The 22141-nt window shown below is 37.6% G+C and overlaps 1 protein-coding gene across 1 annotated transcript in view; it reads left to right on the top strand.

Moving 5' to 3' along the window:
• The first annotated feature begins 272 nt into the window (after positions 1–272).
• Positions 273–22141, top strand: part of LOC148940915 (dynein axonemal intermediate chain 7 homolog) — a 59249-nt gene continuing 37380 nt past the window's right edge. Inside the window, exons 1-4 of the mRNA XM_089105107.1 lie at positions 273–369; positions 3393–3546; positions 13025–13257; positions 15853–16100. Coding sequence (XP_088961233.1) covers positions 273–369; positions 3393–3546; positions 13025–13257; positions 15853–16100 — 732 coding nt within the window. The remainder of the gene's footprint in view (positions 370–3392; positions 3547–13024; positions 13258–15852; positions 16101–22141) is intronic.

The raw sequence follows: 22141 nt of genomic DNA, 5'->3' as shown, positions 1-22141 counted from the left end.
TATAGTGGCTTGTCTTAATTGGCCAATAATAAAAGTAAAGATCATTCATTTTTTAGAAATAGCAGTGATAAGGTACATTACGCTTTCACTAAGAGCTGGCGTAATTGGTCCTCAAAATTTTTTTTATGTGGTTCCCCAGGTGAATAAAATTTGCTACCTTTGTTGCACCAATTAAGATCTGGGCCTTAGAATTTCCAGTTATCCTGTTATTTGATAGGCTATCTTGTTGTTGCGTTACCTGATATTCAATCCACGATTTTTCAGCATTGAACATGGAATTATTTCTATTGGTCGGTGGAGTTATAATCATCGATCTGTTTGAATTACCTGATCAGCCAAAAAGGAATAAATACTACACTGTGACTGTTGGTAAGTTTTCCATTGTTTGTAGTAAGTTGAAATGTATAGATAGAAAACAGAATTAGTAAATGAATATTTTACTAAAAAGGTGTGAATGAACTAATCAAACCTTAGGAGAGCTTCACTTAAGGTCTATAAATTTGGGTATTTTCTATACCAGAATAATTCGGGTATAAATTTGGGTATAGACTAGACCAATTTTTAGTGTTAAAATGGTTAATGGTAATTGTTAAATGGACTGTCACTGCTGGCATAACCTTCCTTGTTTGTATCTCAAGTTAAAAATGTGGATGAAAAACAAAATCCTATACTTGTTAAGAATCCGGTAAGTCCACGAGAAAGCACGCATCGAAAAAGACCGAGAGTTACATGAAAAATAGGCTTTCTCTGTCTTATGAGGTGTTGCTCACTCCGTGACAAAGATTTAAACTTTAGTTTTTTAGGGTTGAAGGGGCAAACAAAGGTACCTAGGTTGGGCTAGGTTAGGTTACATATTTAGTATATGCTATGCTTTATCTCCCCCCCCTTCTAATGTGCAAATATATGGCCCAAATTTGTTTATGAATTACTATATTTTCATACTAGTTTGTTTTATTTTATTAGCATTAACGAATCTTCACTTTTCACGTACTTACCATAAGTATAAATGAACTAATTAAAACTTATGAGTGCTTGACTTAAGGGTGATGAATTTGGGCATAAAACAAGGCAAAGTGTTTTTCTTAAAATAGCAGTCAGAGGTGTAGTTCATTTTGGTAAATACTACACTGTCGCTAATGGTAAGACCATCCTTGTTTGTATCTTCAATTTAAAAGGCGTGGATGAAAAAAAGAGCACTGAATTGAGTGTTAATAAACTAATCAAAGCTTGAGAGCGCTTTGATTACGGCTTAAGAATTTGGATAGAAGACGAAAAAGAAACTAATTTTTTCGAACTTATGTTCGAAAGAAAAATAAAAGAAATGTTCATCTGAGAAAAAATGAAAACAAAAACTTCGCATGTATTTGAAAGAAAAAACACTCGTCCATCTTTCGGTCTTTGAGGAGTCAGGAATCAATTTTACAATTGTTTAAAATTTGTCCCTTGGTGGTCTGAAATATAAGGCCCTTGAGAAGTCATAAAAAAAAGTTTCACAAGATTGAAGCATACACCTTTTAGTATAGAGACTAGAGATTATTATAAACTCCAGACCCTGAAATGTGTCAACGAAAACGAAAAACAATAACAAAAAAGAGAAATGATAGAGCGTATTGAAGTCACTGCCATGTAGGCATTAGCAGCGACGTTAATTTTATGAACATTGGTATGCAATAGAGACAATTCTTCCTATGCATCGTTGAACAAACTTTTCTGTCCTTGCAGCTTTTTATCTTACGTTAAAACCTCGAAAATTAGTAAGATTCGTGTATTTAGTTCTTTATCGGATTATTGTTTCTGGAATGAACGCCTTGTGTACGATTATTGTTGTTAGGTTCATTATTATTGTTATTGTTATGTTCATCATAATAATTATAATAATCATAATCAGGTTTGATCAGCGTAGATGAGAAATCTAATAACTATTCCCTTAGGGGAACATAACCCCCCTCCCCGACAGCCCGAGGGGAGAGGCCTGTAAGTTGTGAAAATTACCCATTGTTTACATGTAGAATGTGATATTGGGAAGTATAAAGAATTTTTTTGGGTGGGTGGACTTTGTGCTTCTGGTGGGTTCCCATGGGAGAATTTTCCGGGGGTGAGCTATCCACGGGAAATTTTAAACTTGGGGGATTGGACAGAATTCCTGTATGAAATTCTTTTTATTTGCCTTGCTAAATACCTTGCTCCTTATGCTAAAGTTGGACTATTTCTCCCTATTTTTAAGAACGGCCGTTAAATTTGACAAGGGACATTAATTTAGAACAGAAAGCTTCTTTAAAAGTGCTAAAAAGTTTAGGATAAAGAACAAGCTATTGAGGAGGAGGAACAACATTTCAATGTTGCTCCCTACTTATGGTTGAAAAAACTAGTGTACTGGTTCATTATGCGGGCACCGCTATATGCTGTATCAAGGAAACGAGAGACGAAACCCGCCAAACGGGTATTTCAATAGAGAAATGGACTGCAAAGCGTGGTTTTCATTGCGTTTACGATATTTAAACTGTTGTTTTTGGGGTTTGGGGAGAGGGAAAAAGGTACCTAGGTTAGGTTTGGTTACATGTTTAATATATGCTATGCTTTACCGCTGATGATTATTATTGTTATGTTGGGTTCATTCAGGCCTATATTTCATAGAGCCTGGTCTGTGTAGCTTTTCATTTAGCGCTGCCATTTAGCGTTTCTACGAAATTAAATTTTCATAAATATCCTTATGTTACATGCTGAATGAAGTGATACGAGTCTAATCGCTTATCTTATTTAAAATATTTGAAATTATTCAGTTTTTCATTGATATTTGCCTGTGTTAACCACATATTCCACTGTGCAACTTGTCAGGAGAGCCAAAAAACGGAAAAATCGGTCGGCTAAGGTTGCTCTGAAGGACGAGGCTAATGGGGATAAAGAAAATATATTCTAAACCAATTTTTATGCTCTTTTCAATGGTATAAATTAAATTCATCTACTACAAGCGAATTCAAAATTATTCCATTTTATGGTGCATGTCTCCTTTTTCATTAACAAAAAAGGAGACAAATACCAGGGGCCATGTTATAGCTGCGTAAAATAATCTTCTTCTGTCATTCTGAATTGGTACAAGACCTGGTGAAAAAGAGGCATGTGCCGCTTAGAGGTTTATATCTCTTTTTATCTTCGTAACCGTACAAGATAGGACAATTCTGACTACACCATTCGATTTCTCGAGCTTAGTTTACCAATGACACATACATAGCTCATTTTTGGCCAAAATACCATATGTCGCACTTTTAATTATCAGACCCGAAATGTTAAATGACAGAAACGGTTTTTCCTTTACGTAAGTTTTCTAGACTGTCAATCTTATTATTTTGAATGATGTATGGCTTAAAATACTGTAAATTCAATTTATCTTTCAGTTAAAGAAATGAATCGTCCAGTCAAGAGTAGTTTCTCGTCGGATTACACACCTCTCCCCCCACCAGACCCACGGGCAGATCCTGAAGACATAGAAAAGGAATTGAAACTTCATGAAAAGGAAATGGATCGTGTGCTAATATCAATTACTATCAAGTAAGGCAAAGCAATTTCCTACCCCATTGTTTAAACAAAACAAAAATTCAAATGAAAGTAAAGAGTTAAAACGATTCTGAAAAGGAACAGAAAGTTTTATAGTGCTCTAAAAGTATTTTTTGTTCCTATAGAACGGTCCTTGTAATTGAGCAGTTATTCTCACAGACAAACTTTAGCGTAAAGCTAGTGGGGGGAGAACCCTCATATCCGAAATAATTTCTTTTCGTTTTAAGTTTTAATGTCGCTCTTTACTTTCTGGTGAAAAAGAAACTATTTTTATTTGGTTCTTTTTTGTTGAATTTCTCATCTTTTTTAATAGCATACCTAAGGTTACCCTAAATGTAAAGAGGGCTACCATCCTCTCAAACACTACCCTTTAAACCAAAATTAAAATTTTTATACATATATGTTACCTTGAATGTCCGAAATTGGTGAATGTCGACATTCACCGGTGGATGTCTGAAATACCTTTTTTTTCTCCTTCGATTAAGTCACCGTTACCAGTCAGCTTTTTCAGTTTCATGTAAGGTTTGATGGTGACAAGTTAGGTTAAGTTAGGTTTTTAACCCATTTCTGTGTTTTTTAACCTAATTTAACTTAACCCAACCTAACCTAACGTTAACTTCGTCAAAGCTTGCAGAAGACTGAAAAAGCTGATTAGCAAAGCACTTGAATCCAAGCAGAGAAAAAGGAATTTCGGACATTCACAGGCCAAACCCCTTTTGGGGCAGTTCCATTCTTGTTTCCAATATTCTGTAATTTTCTTGTGCTAGTAAATTTTAATGAGCAATTTTTTAAGTTAAATCATTTTGCATATTACAAATCAGCAAGAATTATAGATTTTGTTGTCGCATATATTGTAATTAAGACTTGGTTGTTCATAGTTTTGAATTTTATTTAGAAGGATCGATCTATACTTTAAGTTTGTTAAGACAAGCGGTTTAATCCCAGGCTCTATTATTTATTAAGGTAAGGTAGATCTTTATTAATACAATAGCTATAATTTTAGCTAACACAGAGTAGAGCTCTAGTACAGTCAATATAAGGTTTGACCGCAAACAAATTGCAACAGAAATGATTTTTACACCATCTTGTAGAGAAAAAAAACTGTACAACATATCAAAAGCTGAGATACCTAGCGGGGTGCAAAATTAGTGTTTTTTAGCGTTTTGTGTTTTATTTTTCGTTTTTAAGCCTAAATTTTCGATTTTCTCAAGGCTTAGAGTTTACTTCATGGGAAACACATTTCTGATGTAGTTTTATGAGCTGAACTCGAATATTACATCAGATTTAAGATACGGTGAACCAAAAGTGTTTCACATTCATCACCATTCACGAAGTTCGCGATTCTATTATAACATAGTCGTTTGACCCCATTTCTTGAGTAGTTTTATGCGTTGAACTCGAATATCACATCAGATCAAGGATATGTTCAACCGACAGTGTTTCACATTCATCACCAAAAGGTTTCTTCAAAATAATCAATCATCTCTTAATGTATTAACTGACTAAAATCACAGGTAACAAAAATCACATTGGTAAAAAGCAGGCAACTTTTCAAATGACTTGCGACATTAATCACTGGCAGTGTAGTTTGAAACTTCGTCGTCGGGATCGTCGATGAGATCTTCTGATTTGGGAGAATTATCACATTCTGCTCCCTGACAAGTTTTGCACGCGAGAGTGCAAGACATACCGTTTCTGACACAAGTGCACCGAGCAGAGGTGCAGTTTGAACGGCAGGAACACTTAACAATCTTAAGAAGTTGGGGAGGTGCTGGGGGTAGGTCCGTCATCACAGGGTATAATGTACCATTTCGGTCCTTCCAGCCCCACTCTTGAGGGTCCTATTCTAGATTACGGTCGTCATTCCAGGCGTGTTCCTGAAAGTAAACTCTATAGCTGTGAAATGCTGCAGAGTTTGATGTGGGAGGTAGCTGCTCTGGGTGAACAAAAGCCGGTGCTGTGACGAGCTTTCTTTCGAAGAGCTGCTTTCGAAGCTCGTTCAGATTTCCCCCCTTCTTTCCACCATATATTATAAGAAGTGCGTCTTCTCCGGGTTCCTTGACTTCGATTTTTGTTGCTGCCTTCTTCATAAAGACCTTGGCAGATGCTCGAAAACTTTCGTCTTCTATCACTTTTTTCAGGGTAAGACCTTTTCCGATGTTGTGGACACTTGATGTAGAATCACACCCAAGGAATGCATGGGCAAAGAGGATCAGACCACATACTTCTTGGCCTAATCTTTTTTTCATTTCATGAACACCTTCGCTCTTTATTTTTCTTTGGCTCTGGGGCGAAGTACACCTTGTTAGTGGAGACATCACAGTGGTAGCAGTGAAGGACCAGAAGATCAGTATCTTCTCCAATAACTGCAGTTACCTTCTGTTTAGCTGATTCGATAGCAGCTTTTACAATAGGCACGTCTGCATCACTGGGGGCTTGGACTACAAAATAGCCTTTTTGCCGGAGATGAACTGCAAGCGCACTAATGAATCCTGACTTGTTTTTCTTGTTCCCGAGAAATTCTTCTTTCTTCACTTTCAGACGTATGTCATTCGTGAAGAAAACATCGCGACCAATCGTTTGATTACGATACGAATGGGCCATATCTTTGATGGAAGGTCCACTATCATACCCATCGAAAACTACAGTTCCACCAGGGTACTTCCACGAAATATACAGGGAGTAGCTCTGTATGAGACCCGCATACGTGTCATTTTTTATCCCTGGAACTGGGTGCAATAGAGATTCGCCGTCAAGTACGTTGTGTGTCCCGTCGTTCAGCACACACGGACTTTCTTCGAGTTTTCATGCAAGTGCAATGGCCTTGGCGAATTCGGCCTTGTTCGGCACTCTTGGCATAAATGAGCTGTCAAACAGAACAGCGGGATACGAACAAAGTTCATACCGGAAGTACTCTGATTCAGGAAGTCTTGTCCTTTTGGCTAACGCAATGAAGCGTTGGAATAGCAAAGCTGGATCCAGTCGCTTGCAATCTCCTCCAGCTGTTTGCTTTGTTGTTATCTAGACTGCCTGTTCCTTTCTTCGGCAGACAAAATCCTTCGCCACTTTTCAAGTCATAGCATCAAGGATTTTTAGCCCGACAGCCTTCGCACAGTCAACGTTTGCAGATTCATATGCAGTCACACCGGTAGCAATGCTTCTAAGCTGGGTATCCCCTCCGAATGGTGAGCCATTTTCAAAGTACGGGACCATCGCCTGCGTATCCTTGAAGTCTCGTTCTTGTCTGGGGCCTGCGTTCTCCTTGTGCTGCTCGCTTGTCCCATAGAGAATTTGCGTCAGATCTTCCATTAGGAGGTTAACAGCAGAGCAGGTTGGGCGTGCTAAAACCCACAGCGACCTCTGGGTTTCGGTCATGCCCGTACCACTAGTCAGTCCGCCTGCTGTTTTCAACGAGCGCATAAGCTCTTGTTCAATAACTAGATCCGTCGACAAGCCAGCCCAATAGCGATTAGATCATCTGACGACGTGCATTCCTTGTTGGAATGAACTATGAACAGTAGGATGGGTTTCTTCAAGCTTCACCATCTTCTGAAGGTATATTCGGCAGGATTTGGCATAGTTGTTGTGACCACAGGCCGCAAGAAAAGGTAGCATTTCAGACACAGACTTTAGGTGTAAGTCACAAAGTCCCATCCGCTCAGCTTTGATGAAAGAACTAAGTATCCCAACCATATTCATAAGCTGAAACCACAGCTTTGAAGTTCTGTGCTGAGACAGATCAAGTATCTTCTGGTCGACGAAACCTTTGATCCGCTTGAGTGCAGGATTTTCTTCAACCTCCGTCATTGTTGCCTCTCCATTCATTAGCTTGATGTATAGTGTTTTAAGGTCTGCAACTTCTTTGGTGCCTAACTTTGTTTCAGGTTCTGAACAGGGATCATCGTCAAATAACTCGGAGAGCAGCACGGCATGGAGAGCACTATCAACTAGCAAGAGACCTCGAACAGCTCGTGAAATAGCCTTTCCACTTAGGAGATGGGGAACAGTGTTTGGGGCATATACAAGTTCCAGGACTTCGCGGAGACCGGATCCTTCCATTGTGTATCCTATGCATCCAATAAAGCTCATGGTTTTGTGAAACCCACCGAGTTTCAGAAGTACTGCTGAGAGCTCACTTCCTGGTTCAGAAGCCTCAACCATTTTCATAGCTTTCCACCACAATGGCTGATCGAAGGTCATGACTGGGGCGAATCCATGGCGTTTAGCTTGGTCTGCGATGAACATCAAGGTAGAGTATACACAGGTGTCATCACTGGCAGACAGGTCAATCATTGAGAGAAACATTACAGACGCTTTCCCCGGATGGTTTCCAACCATGACAGTCTGATATGTCCCAGTCCATCCCGACCTTGGAGTCTTCAGATACCACGACGAAAGCCAGAGAGTATCGAGGCTAGCACTGGGATCCAGTGCAGTAAAGTCAGGAATACGAACGTATCTGATTTTTGAAAGAACACTGTCGTCACATCTGACATGAAACACACGGAAATATGGCCACGAAATACGAATTTCTTGTTTGGTGATGAATGTGAAACACTAACGGTGGGACATAACTTGAATCTGATGTGATATTCGAATTAAGCACACAAAACTAGTTCAGAAACATGTCTCCTATTAATTAAATGCTAAGATCTAGGTTTACGGAAAGTTTCCGCTAAAAGCAGCAAAAGAAAAAAAAACGGAAAACGCTAAAAAACACTCATTTTGCACCCCACTGGGTTTCTCAACTTTTGACATGTTGTACTGTTTTTTTTTCTCTACAAGATGGTGTAAAAAACATTTCTGTTGCAATTTGTTTGCGGTCGAGTCCTATTTGACGCTAGATTGACTGTACTACTCGATGTGTTGGCTTTTTACACTAAACATAAAGATATAATTGTTGCTTTAATCCAATAAATTTTCAGAAAAAATAACAACAGATAAAAAAAACAAGCCGCAAAAGGCAAAAAAAGAAGCAGACGAAAGAACCGAAAAAAAAAGAGTAGAGGCGATCCCAGCGCAAGTGTAAGCCGAACCAAGATTAAAAATGAATCTAACATTCGTAAGTCCCCACATCTTGACAAGGAATAACCTCAAAACATTTTTTTTTTATTGATAAACGATTCTTAGGAGTTACTTCAGCCTGGTCAAATTTATTTGCAGTATAGGGGATCTGGTACCTTAATGAAATCTAGCCCCTTCTGAGTTAAGTAGTAAAATGATGAAGCTTCTTGGAGCGAGCATGGACAAAAAACCCTGGCAATAGCCTTATCATAAGAAGAGTTTTTTGGAGATTGAATGTAAAACCCACATTAATGTTTGTAATTCTTTTAGTTTTTTTAGATTAAGAATATCCATAAATAAAAAGAGGATATGGGTTTCTGATAGATGTTGTAGTTTTGAAGGGCAAGGAATAAAAGAGCCAAGAATTAATACTTCCTTACTCTGGATTATCTGCAGTGGTTGTAAATGAACCGTAAACATGTTGAAGTGAATTATAGGACAACATTTAAGACAAATTTTAAGAATGGAAAATGGAAACACTCGGTTTAATCTATAAAGGCATCCAAATTAGAAGCAAGTTTCAGATGCAAACAATCAGAGGGTTTGCGAAACGACAAAACAACATCTACAATGATCCCGTGGTATCTAAATGACTTAACCGTTTTTATCCTATTTTGACCCAAGATTAGTTCCTCTATTCTAATCTTATCCAGTGACTGTTTTGAGTGCCCAGATATCATGAACTGAGTTTCGGTAAGTTTGAAGCCAAATAAATACAAGAAAAAAACATAGTAAGAGAATTCACTATTTTCATCACATTTCGAACAAGCAAGAAAGAAGTTGAAGCTTTTACTGTCACTGCAGCATCATCTGCAAAAAAAGCTAAGGTGGCATTAGCAGGTAAAGATCTTAGTAAATCATTACTGTAAATCAGGAATAATAAGGTCCCCAGTACTGGTACCGCAGGGACACCAATAATTATCCAGAGAGCTAGGGACTGATACGTGACCATTTACATCTACTTTAACTTTTCGGCCATGTAAGTAGTGATTTAGCATGATCTGTAAACATGGCCAAGATCGGGTCATTTGCGACTAGATATTTGCTTGAAAAAATGTATTATAAACTTATTCAATTTCATGTGTGAAATGAATTTTAATAGATTGAAATATCGGTTGAAAGTATCTGTTTATGTCTTATATCCATACTATGTTATACACAAAAACTGTGACACGCCTTATGTCATAAAATAGGTATTTTCAGTCAGCTAACGGTAAGGTCTAACTAGCTAGTTCTAACTAGTTCGGAATAAAAAAAATTCACTAGCAACCCTACAGTTTTTTATCGCTTCAACCCGTTACCACAACAAGCTTTGAACATAGATCCTTTGTAGGCACAAGCAAATATCATCACCGTCGTGTGGCAACTAAGACTAAATTATCCTGTGTTTCTGTTTTTACCACAGAGTATGTTTTACCATACTTGCCGCTTTCAAAGGAGAGAATTAACAATACTGCGATACCCTACGATGAATTCCCGGCAACAGGCAGGCTTGAATCTCAGTCTTCAAGTCTCAAGGCGAGGCTGCATTCACTACGCTGTTGCTAGGTAATGAAGACCTTGGTACTTGCTGGTACGAAACTGGACCATTATGCGCACCCTAATGGCATGGTTATATGATTTTTGGACTATTGGTAACAAAATGGCTATCTCCCAATTTCAACTGAAAGCGCTTAAGGAAAAGAGGATGTAAGGGAGGGAGGCTAGCTGCTCTCCATCATTTTCGACTCTTAAAAGGAACTAGAACTATACATTTCAAATCAAATGAACCTTTTCTGAAGTTAACGCGACCACCCCTTCCATAAAAAACCTTATATGCCCCTGGGGCATAAATTACAACCCTTACCCCAGACTCTGGGGGATTCTATCCACCTCAAAGGCCACCCTAAAGGCATTGTTATATGACTTTTGGACTATTGATGAAAAAACGGCTATCTCACAATTTTAATTGAACGCGTTTAGGGAATAGAGGACGTCAGGGAGGGAGGCTAGTTGCTCTCCATCATTTTTGACTCTTAAAAAGGAACTAGAACTATACATTTCAAATTAAATGAACCTTTTCTAAAAGTCACAGGACCACCCCTTCCATAAGAACCTTATATGCCCCTGGGGCATAAATTACAATACTTACCCCCAGACTCTGGGGGATTCTATCCACCTCAAATACCTTATTATATGATCTTTGGACTATTTTTAAACAAATGGTTATTAGAAAATTTTCATCGGATGCATTTGTGGAAAATACGACGTAGGGGCGAACAGTTGCCCCTTATAACTTTGACTATTAAAAAGGGAACTAGAACATCTGATTTCCAATCAAATGAGCCCCCTCCGGAGTTTATACGACCATCCTTTCCATAAAACATAATATGCCCTCGGGGAATAACTTAAAACCCTTACTTTTAGTGCTGTGGGGCGGGGGGCTGTCATCCTCAAAGACATAATTTCTGGATCTTTCAACTACGCTGAACAAAATGGTAATTTCAAAATTTTGATTAGATGTGTTTTGGAAATTTATTGGCATAGGCGGGAGCTTGTTACCCTCCAATGGTCATCTCAAAATTTCTATCAGATGCATTTCAGGCAAAAAGAGGTGTGGGAGGGGGAGGGGTATCCGCCTTCCGATCAATTTGAATCTTAAAAAGGGTAGTAAAACTTGTGATAATAAATTCAATGAGCCCCTTCCAAAGTTTATACGACCGCCCTTTCTGTAAAAAATTTATCTGTCCCCAGGGCATAACTTACAACCCTTGCCCTGAGGGCTGACGGGGGGTTTCATCCTCAAAGGCATAATTTCCGGATCTTTTAACAACGCTAAACAAAATGGCTGTCTCAATATTATCATTTGGTGTGTTTCGGGAAATGGTGGGCGTGGGAGTGGGGTTAGTTGCCCTCTAGTCACTTTCGACTATTAAAAGAGGCACTAGTCCCTTCAATTTCTAATCAAATGAGCCTTTTTAGAAGTTTTTTACGACAACAAATGGTCATCTCGAAATTTCTATCAGATGCATTCAGGAAAATACAAGGTGTGAGAGGGGGGTATCCACCTTCCAATCACTTTGAATCTTAAAAAGAGTACCAGAAATGCTGATTATCAATCCAATGAGCCCCCTCGGAAGCTTACACGACTACCCTTTCTAAAAAAAATTATATGCCCCCAGGGCATAACTTACAACCCTTGTCCTGAGGACTGTTGGGGGTTGTCATCTTCAAACACATAATGTCCGAACATTTAAACTAAGCTGGACAAAATAGTTATCTCAAAAGTTTGATTGAATTTATTTGGGGAAATTGTGGGTGTGGGAGGTGAGTTAGTTGCCGTATAATCCCTTTCGACTATTTAAATGGGCGCTATCGCCTTCAATTTTCAATCGAATGAGCCTTTTTAGAAATTTCTACAACAACAAATGGCCACCTCAAAATTTCTATCAGATGCGTTTCGGAAAAATGCGAGGTGTGGGGTATCCACCCTCCGATTACTCTGAATCTTAAAGAGGGCAATAGAACTTTTGATTAGCAATCGAATGATCCCCCTCCGAAGTTTATATGATCACTGTTTCTAAATAAACCTTAATTGCCCCCAGGGCAAAACTTACAACCCTTGCCCTGAGGGCTGTGGGGGGGGGGGGGGTTCATCAACAAAGACATAATTTCCGGCATTTTCGACAACGTTGAACAAAATTGCTGTCTCACAATTTTGTTTGGATGTTTTTGAGGAAATGGTGGGCGTGGGAGGGGGATTCGTTTCTATCCACTCACTTTTGACTATCTAAAAGGCCACTAGATCTTTCAATTTCCAATAGAATGAGCCCTTTTCGAAGTTTCTACGACAAATCCTTTGATACGAAGTGCCCTGGTCTAAAAAAAAAAAAAAAAAATACATTGTGTCCACATCGCTCTTTACTTAGGCAGCGCTATTAGGCTGTCTATGATTCCCAAGGTGTAACACATGCCCCGCTTGTTGGATGTGGAATTGTTTTGGGTGGTCATGGGTAGCACCCTTCGACTGACTATACTTTAGAGCCTTAATTTTGACAAAAAATTATTTGTTGTGAACGAAATTAAATTCGAATGCATTTTAAAAGCAGAACAGATGCATGATAGTAATGCAATGACGTTATACATTGTATAAAAGATATTGTATTCAAACAATATTTTTCATTGACATAAAATATGCTTAGAGGACGACGCAAGAAAGATACCAAGTTAATGACCTTATAAGCCTCCTTCAGGTTAACAACTTAAAATTTTTAATAACAAAATTTATATATCACGAGATTTATAAAAATCAGAATTTTAGAAATACCTAGGTAGCGCATGGCCCTAAATTAGTTAAGAGCCACTGCAATATCACAATATTGCAGTGGCTAGATAACAAGGCTCTCTTAATTTATTTTTTTCTGCCCAGACTATCAAAATCAATCCTATGGCTAGAGGCACCAAAGATTGTCCAATGGGATTTTGTAGAAAAGGCATGGAAAATGACTGGGGTCTGGGACACAAGGTTTAAGGAATCTGATGGTGGAAGTGCAGCAAGCGTCACATTTAGATTGGAAAAGGGGGCAGTCATACAAGCTGCCGTTCAGAGACGCACTAACTTGCCTCTAACGTCTTGGACTTTAAAGCCGATCGCTCCTAAGAGTAAGTTATGCTTCCAGTATATTTTCTTCAGCTGAAACCCATTACTATTACAAAATAGCCATTGAATAGAATTATTGTTTCGAGTTTTAGCCCGCTAGAACTCAATAACAGTAAACCATTGCAAGTGCACACACTTATTTTTTTCTAATTCTTACTTACAAATAAACGGTATTGTCATGTAATTTGAATTGTTTCAAAGCAGAGGTCATCAATGAGCAAAATCGTGGGCTGACTAAAAAGGCTACAAAATAACCAAAACTCGTAGAAAACTGAAAAAATCATATACAATCCAAATTATTTATCAGTACTTTCCAAGCTATTACCAACTATCATTTGAGTTTTTTATGATATATACCACTCAGAGAGGCTGATGTCATCTTCCGGTAGGAATGGATTAAATCTTCAGGAAAGAATCGATTAGTCGATAATCGATTAAATTGAATCGATATTACAGGCAACATTGCTGAAAAAAGTGCTCAACTTGCCGGTGTTCGGCATAAGACAGATAATAAATAGTTGCCAGTGACATTGGAGCCTCATTCATATTGTGCGCAAAAATATATTTTTGTTGCTACTCAAGAAATAGGGATTATCAGCTTCAATGTACCAAGGACAGTGAAAATCAAACCAGATTAGTTAAGTGGAAACTTGTACAACCATATTTATCTAAAGATATTGGCAAGAATTCAACCTTTAAACCTATTGTTTCTCAATTTTGAATTACCATCAAAAAATGGGTTGCATTTAGTCCGAAAAAAATATTCCTCGCATATATACATGGCATAACATTTTATATGTTAATTAGTATATTTCAAACAAATTTCCGTAAAAAAAAATTACAATGCAAACAGTAATGCAAAAGTAATTTAATCCCTAATGAAGAAGATTTCCAAGTAATAGCATTTAGTTTTTGGTATTAGTTGGTGCCAAACGGAAAAAAAGGAACATGGGTGAAGTATTAGCAAAATAATAAGTCAAAAATCTCTGTAACAAATAGCTTATAAAGCTATAGCCTTCCTTTGACGGTGTATTCGCATTTGAGAAACATTAATTTCAACTTTTATGAATGAAAACCGTTGCCAAGCTTAAATAATAAGCTTTGTTTATTTATTTACACGGTTCAACACCGATTTTTATCGCAACACCGATAAAAATGTAGTACAGTTATAAAAAATTTGTAGCTTTGAAATAACCAAAAGAAGAATACAAGAAAATCGGTGTTTTCAGGCATGAATAGACTAAAGATATGTTATAGGTAAGACAACATTTTTCTAGTAAGACAACTCTATTTTTCTAGATCATGATGACCTCGTTAGACTAACCGTTTAGGGTCACCCCCGAAACAAAACTATAGTTTTATATTTGTTTTCCGTTTAATTAATGAAAACATAAGACACGCGTTATTTGGGTTTTAACTGTTCAGAATAAATTTAATTTTCAAAACTAGTATTTTTGTGGAAAAATACATTTAGAAAAAACAGCATCCGATTCTAGTGGAAAAACCTATAGTTGTAGAAATTTTTAATCTTGTTATGGTTATTCGCTTTTATGCGTGACGCTGGGTCTTTTCTTTATTTTGATAATTTTGGTTTCCACTTTTTTATTTCTCTGAGTTTATGTTTCGATCCTAAATCTTAAACTGACCTTTTTATTTTTGATCGAGAAATTTGCTTTGAAACTAGGAAAATTCCTGAAAATAAACTTATATCCTAAATATTCCATTTCCTGTAAAATTATGAAAAATTAGATGTGATCTTTCATTTTTGGTACAGCAATAAGTGCTTTTAGATATTTGAAAAAATCGTTTATTTCAATCTTGCTAATCTTTGTTTTTTTTTTCAAGTACAAAATTTTTACCTTAAATTAGGTAATTTTTTTTTTTTTTTTTTTTTTTTTTTTTTTTACTTTATATATAAATGGATTTATCCACATTTGAAAATTTATTTGCTCGTAAGGAAAAAAAAATGTATAATTTCTGCTATAATCACACTTATCAATAAAACAGAAAAAAGACTTACTATAGTCAAAGATTGGCGAGGGAATTGGGAGAGAGGCTTTTGAAAAATGCCTTTTTTGGCATTTTCATTAAAATTTGAAAATGCGACCCTCCCCCCCCCCCCCAGATTTTGAAAAAAAAAATTTTAATTGTTATTAAAAATAAAAGAAAAATCTTGTCTTTTGATATAATTTTGTGAATTGGTGCCCCTGGCTTCAGTCTTACGTTTTTGATCATGTGCATAATCTGGTGAGTTGGACTATATTCAGCGTTCGTGCCTAATTCTTATGACCGAGCAATGAGACTGAAGATCAGCATTTAAGACTGATGGTAATGAGAGTAGAGATAAACTGTTGGAAATTAGGAAACGATGGGTGCCTAGAAAGACAGTTTCTCTATGTGGTTGCTGAAAATATAATATAATGTTTATATAATCTACACAGGCCAAGTCATCGCCAGTTACGTCTCTAGTTTTTATAGCACAAGTGTGACCTTAGAATCAATAAAGAGGATTCACTAAAATTTCTTGGTTTTCTTTTTATCGACGGGTGGCTTGTAACTATTGTGTAGGGTTTCTAACAAATTTAAAATCAATTTAGCGCAGGCAAAGAGAACAGACAAAGACGGAAAAGATGAAAAAGAAGATGGGGAAGCCGAAGATGACGCACCTAAGAAATGGATGGGAGGAGGTGGAGGGGCCTTTGGTGATGAAATGATAGGAATGAGTAGTGACTCCGAAGATGAAGAAGAAGAGGTACCAATTGATGAAGAGGAACTTCAAAATGGCCCTCCTGCTGCGTATCTTAGCATTATAGGTGCAGTAGTTACGCTGGATATAGATATCGAGGTAATTCTATTAAATAATTCTTTTAGTTTAGTAAAGACAATTTCAACCTTTCAGAAGCAAATCTGACCAAGTCATACTTTTCTGCTTTTCAAAAAAATTTCCGAAAAATTACTTTATTGACACTTAGCAATATACATTCGTAATTATATACATAAACACAAGGATTAATGCTGCAACTGACAGGGGCAGATCCAGGATTTTTATGAAGGGGGGGGCAAAATATGTTGATTCGAAAAAAAAATTTTAGGGGGCGCAAAACAGGTTGATCCGATAAACTTGCGTCAGGAGCAGGTTTAATTAACACAAACTTGAGTTAATTAAGTAAATTACACTACTTTGGACTAGGCTAGGGGGTGCACCCTCCCCCCCCAGGATCTTCCACTGGCGACTGAATACAAATGAATGTGAATTTTCAGTTTAATATACATATACTGATATTTAGTAATCAAAATGTTAATATTGTTTGATTTATTAAAGTTATAAAAGTAAAAACATTTATTTTTTTCAGTAAAGTTCAAATTATGTTCTGGCCTTGGGAAGGCACAGGGGTTTTGAGCCCAACTCGTGTTAATTTCTCCTCGTTTTGAGTTTGACTCGGTTAATTATTGTAATTTCTGTTCTTTTTGAGTTTCATTTATTTATCGATGCTAATTTGTGGTAGTTTCACGCTTAGTAGATTATTTGATTTTATTTTTGCTCATTTTTGGTTTAATGGAGTTCTTTACTTTCCTTTGAAAAACTTATTTTGTGGAAAAAGTTTTTTTAATTAGTTTTTGTTCGTTTTATATTGACATAGTCTTTTCAGGGAAAAAGAAAATAATACTTTAAATCTTTTTGTTTTTTTTAATACTTTATAGTTTGGCCTGCTATTTGAGTGCTGGAGAGAAATTTTCAGCAATTTTTAACAACGTACACCCTTTTAAAAATCTGGACACAAATAGTAGTGTTTAATTTAGTTTCATACCTCCTCTATTTGATCTGAAATGGAAAACTTGATACCATTCGCAAAAGAAATCTGTTTACTTTCTTTGGTAGCTTGGATACACTTACGCTATTTTGATTTGGTTAAATTTTAAGAACAGAAGTAGCCCCAAAAGTTTGAACCTAATACCCTCAGTCGTTCCTGGGATACTGCTGAGATGCCTTACTGGGAATTAGCATTAACACAGTGCATTTTGATGTAATCTTAAGGCAACATTTAGTTTTGAAACATAATGGGCAAATGGGAGGGTGGGGGTGGGAGAGGGATTAGTGGCCCTCCGATCCCTTTCGACTATTAAAAAGGGAATAAACCCTTTCTATTTTCAGCCGAATAAGCCCTTTCGAAGTTCCTGCGACAACTCTTTCGATACGAAGTGCCCTGGTCTAAACAAAAAATAATAATAATAATAATGCATTGCACCAACATCGATCTTTAGTATAAAAATATCAAGCCTTCCAATCACTTTCGACTATTAAAAAGAGCAAAAGGCTTTTCGATTTCCAATCGAATGAGCCCCTTTTGAGTTTCTACGACAACGCTTTCTACCTTATATGCCCCCAGGGCATAAATTACAACCATTACCCTAAGGGCTGAGAGAGGGGTTGCCATCCTTAAAGACCTAATTTCCAGAACTTTCAACTATGTTAAACAAAATGGTTATCTCCAAATTTTGATTGGATGTGTTTGGGAAAATGATGGGCGTGAGAGGGGCGTTAGTTGCTCTCCAATCACTTTCAACTATTAAAAAGACACTATCCCTTTCAATTTCCAATAAAATAAGCCCTTTTAAAGTTTCTACGACAACGGTTTCAATAAAAACCTTATTTGCCCCCTGGGCATAACTTCCAACCCTTGCCCTGAGAGCTAGGGGGGGCTTCATCCTCAAAGACATAATTTCCTGAGCTGTTTACTACGTTGAACAAATTCGTTATCTGAAAATTTTGAGTGGATGTGTTTGGGGGAATGGTGGGCGTGAGAGAGGGGTTATTTACCCTCCAATCAATTTTGACTATTAAAAAGGGCACTAGTCCTCTCAATTTCCAATTGAATGAGCCCCTTTTGAAGTTTCCACGACAACGCTATCTATAAAAACCTAATATGTCCCCAGGGAATAACTTACAACCTTTGCCTTGGGGACTCTGGGGGGTTTGTCATCCTCAAATACATAATTTCCATAAGTTTCAAGTACGTTGAACAAAATGGCTATCTCAAAAATTTGATTGGATGTATTTGGGGAAAAGGTGGGCGTGAGAGGGGGGTTAGTTGCCCTCCAATCACTTTCGAGCACTAGAAACGGCACTAGCCCTTTGAATTTCCGGGGACTAGTGGTAATTGTAGTAGCAGTGGTAGCATACAAATATTATACCTTATAATAAAAACCTTATATGCCCCCAGGGCATAAGTTGCAACCCTTGCCCTGAGGGTTTCGGGGGGGGGGGCGTCATCCTCAAATACCTAATTTTCAGAATTTTGAACTGCGTTAAACAAAATGGTCATCTCTAAACTTTGATTGAATGTGTTAGGGAAAATGGTGGGCGTGAGAAGGGGGCTAATTACTCTCCACTAACGTTCGACTATCAAAAAGGGCACTAGCCCGTTCAATTTCCAATCAAATGAGCCCTTTTTGAAATTTCTACAACATCTTTTTATAAATCATACATATACATCTACAACAACATCTACATACAACATGTTATATACAAATAACATCTACAACAGCTTTATATACCCCCAGGACATAACTTACAACCCTTACACTGAGGACTCTGAGGGGGTTTATCGTCCTAAAAGACCAAATTTCCAGAACTTTCAACTACATTGAACAAAATGGAAATGTCAAAATTTTGATTGGAAGTGTTTGGGGAAATGGTGGGCGTGAGAGGGGGGTTAGTTGCCCTTCATTCCCTTTCGACTATTAAAATGGGCACTAGCACTTTTAATTTCCAATTGAATTAGCCCTTTTTGAAGTTTCTACAACATCGCTTTCTTTAAAAATCCTATATGCCCCCAGGGCATAACTTACAACCCTTGCCCTAAGGGCTGTTGGAGGGAGGGGTTTTCATCGTTAAAGACGTAATTATCAAAACTTTCAACTACGTTGAATAAAATGGCTATCTAAAACTTTTTAATTGAATGTGTTTGGGGAAACGGTGGGTATGAGAGGGGGTTAGTTGCCCTCAAATCACTTTTTACAATTAAAAAGGTCACTAGCCCTTTGAATTTCCAATCAAATGAGCCCTTTTTCAAGTTTCTACGACAAAGATTTCAATAAAAACCTTATATGCCCCCTGGGTATAATTAATAACCCTTGACCTGAATACTGTGGGGGAAGTGGCCTGCTCAAAGGTGTAATTTCCAGAACTTGCGACTGCGTGGAACAAAATGGCTATCTCAAAATTTTGATTGGATGTATTTGGGGAATTGGTGGGCGTGGAAGGAGTGTTAGTTGCCTTCCAATCTCTTTTGACTATTAAAAAGGGCATTAGCCATTTTAATTTCCAACCGAATGAGCTTTTTGAAGTTTATACGACAACGCTTTCTATAAAAAACATAAGTTACAACCCTTGATCTGAAGGCTGTGGGGGGAGGAGGTTGTCATCCTCGAAGACCTAATTTCCAAAACTTTCAACTACTTTGAACAAAATGGCTATCTGGAAATTTTGATTGGATGTGTTTGGGGAAAAGGTGGGGTAAGTACCGCTGGCACCACTTATTGGATGTTTAATGTGCGGGGGTCACCACTTTTAAAGTCAAAAATGGCGCAAAGAGTTGCTATGCCACTTACTGGAGGGGGAGATCCCTCGTCGGCCCCAAATTAGTGGGATTTTCGCGGTTACTCCAACGGTTCCGTATATACCAACGTGATTGGATGGTCTATGGCCACATTTAAAGCCAAAGTTTACCGATAAGATTTCTAACTATCTCTTTTAGACTCGACCTAAGCTGAAAAGTTAAAGGAGTACATAGTAAAAAAAAGCTTACTGTAATCACTACACGTTGTATAAAAGAACTGAACTAAAAAGGACTCTTTCTCCCAGCCCGCTAGCCGCGTGCTGCGGCAGGGGTTACGAGGGTGGTAAATGAATCTTTCCAGCCAATCCTAGGACTTACTAATTTACTGGTCAACCTCCCTAACTGCGCAATTCTTTACCTCGTGGTCTAATAAGCACGTACGCAATTAAGAGGACACAAAATGGCGTCACAAAATAAAAGGAAAATTATTAATTCTAACTCGGGGAAGGAAAATAATTAAGGGGCCAAAAGAAAGGAATCTAGGAGGGACATGTATCTGAACAAACTGGGATCAATGGTTCCAACACCTCCCTCCTAAGATAAATGGCCCGCATCTCCGGTGGATTGGCTGGAAACTCAGACATAACATAAGTATCACCAAACTTAAAATCACTACACTTGTTTATCTTCTCTTCTACCAATGCCTGTGCTTCCTCCGCTTGGCTCTGGATCGGTCGTCCTCGACAAGTCTTCTACTGTAGGACCACCATGGTCTAGATCGTCTAACATCCGAATTTGGTTTTCAAAGTTGACGTCCCCAAGATTCGTAGAAATTTATTGTGCACAGCAGAATTAAAAATAAAAATTTTATTTCTCTCGCGAATTTACATTTGAGAGGAGCAGAGAATCAGTTTCTGGCACTTATGATGATGCCAGCCATCGTGGAAAATTGGCTGCACTAGCCTCTTAATTTACATATGTGGAAACGACCCCGCATCTCCATCAAAAAGTAAATTGCCCCTTGGCATAATTTCAAATAATCTAAGGCCGAAAATACAAAGGCCTGTGAAAACGATAAGGGTACTGGAAATGAAGTAAAATTTTTCGCGAACCATGGATCGCCTTTTTTCTGGGTTCCCTCCCCTGGGATAATTAAATGCAGAATATCCGTTTATGCTGATTGAAAATGAAATTTGAATACAACTCCCACTGAATACAATTTGCCGGAAATAATTGTCGGTTCCCATGAAGAATAACAACTATGATTAGGGTTACTGGACAAAGGTTTGGGTGAAGTATGAAGTGACTGGGAGAGAGTATCCCCCAAGGACTCCAGATCAGAGAGGCAAAATCTCGGTAAAGGGATCACAACTTGTCCGCCAGTTGTGCATTGAGGAAAATGGCTATCTTTTGCGACTTCCCGCAGGGATCTTCCCCAAGGGATTCCTCCCCCTCATAGAGGAACAAACCCTCTTTTGAGTTGATCAGACCAATATTAGATTCCTTTCCAAATCTTTCCAATCTGATTCGACATTCCATATCTCCCATCTTTCCCCCAACCTGTTGTAGGTCATTCATCTCTATTTTGTAACCATCTTGTTTTATTCCCCATGGGTCTTTGACCTCTTTCCCCCTTATTATCTATGTTTTCAAGGCACAGCCCATCCAACATTTTATTTTTCTCCCTATTATTTATTTTAGCTAGGCACAGCCCAGATAATTTTTATTTTTCGCCACTACAGGCTGAATCTCCAAATTTTGTCTTTTTTTTGCACTCCTCTTTTCATCTCTACTTTTCTCAATTTTGTCATTCGCGCAAAATAATAAATCATTGTTAAAATTGATTTGGACTCCAGTGTCCATTATCTTTGACTGCATTACTTCATTGTAGCTCCGTTTAATATCTCTTTTCTCCCTCTTAGTTTTCTTTTGTTTTGTACTAGCATTAAATAAATTGTCATGAAATCTGAATTGGACTCCAGTGTCCATCCTTGACTGCATTTGTTCATTGTATCTCTGTTTAATATTTTTTTTTCTCTCTTAAAGTCTTCTTTATTCTTACCGCAGCAACAAATATTTTGTCCTCAAATGGGAACTGAACTCCGACATTTGGTTTTTCATATTCTACTAAAATTTCTCGAGCTCCGAGGAAAAGTGCGTACAATAAATTTCGTCTCATTTTTCTCTGGTACATTCAGCGTTTCATTTTGGCCAGTACTTGCTGTCGTCTCATATTCATTAAAAGTATTCTCAAGTTTTCTATTATTTGCAAATTTTCCCAAAAGATCATTCTCGCGCGTCTTTTTTTCAGTATTTTGTGGTCTTT

This window comes from Artemia sp. Qi Xiang Cuo, chromosome 19 (genome assembly GCF_049724085.1).
Source record: "Artemia sp. Qi Xiang Cuo chromosome 19, ASM4972408v1, whole genome shotgun sequence".
Taxonomy (NCBI): domain Eukaryota; kingdom Metazoa; phylum Arthropoda; class Branchiopoda; order Anostraca; family Artemiidae; genus Artemia; species Artemia sp. Qi Xiang Cuo.
This window is presented reverse-complemented; position numbering and strand designations above follow the sequence as displayed.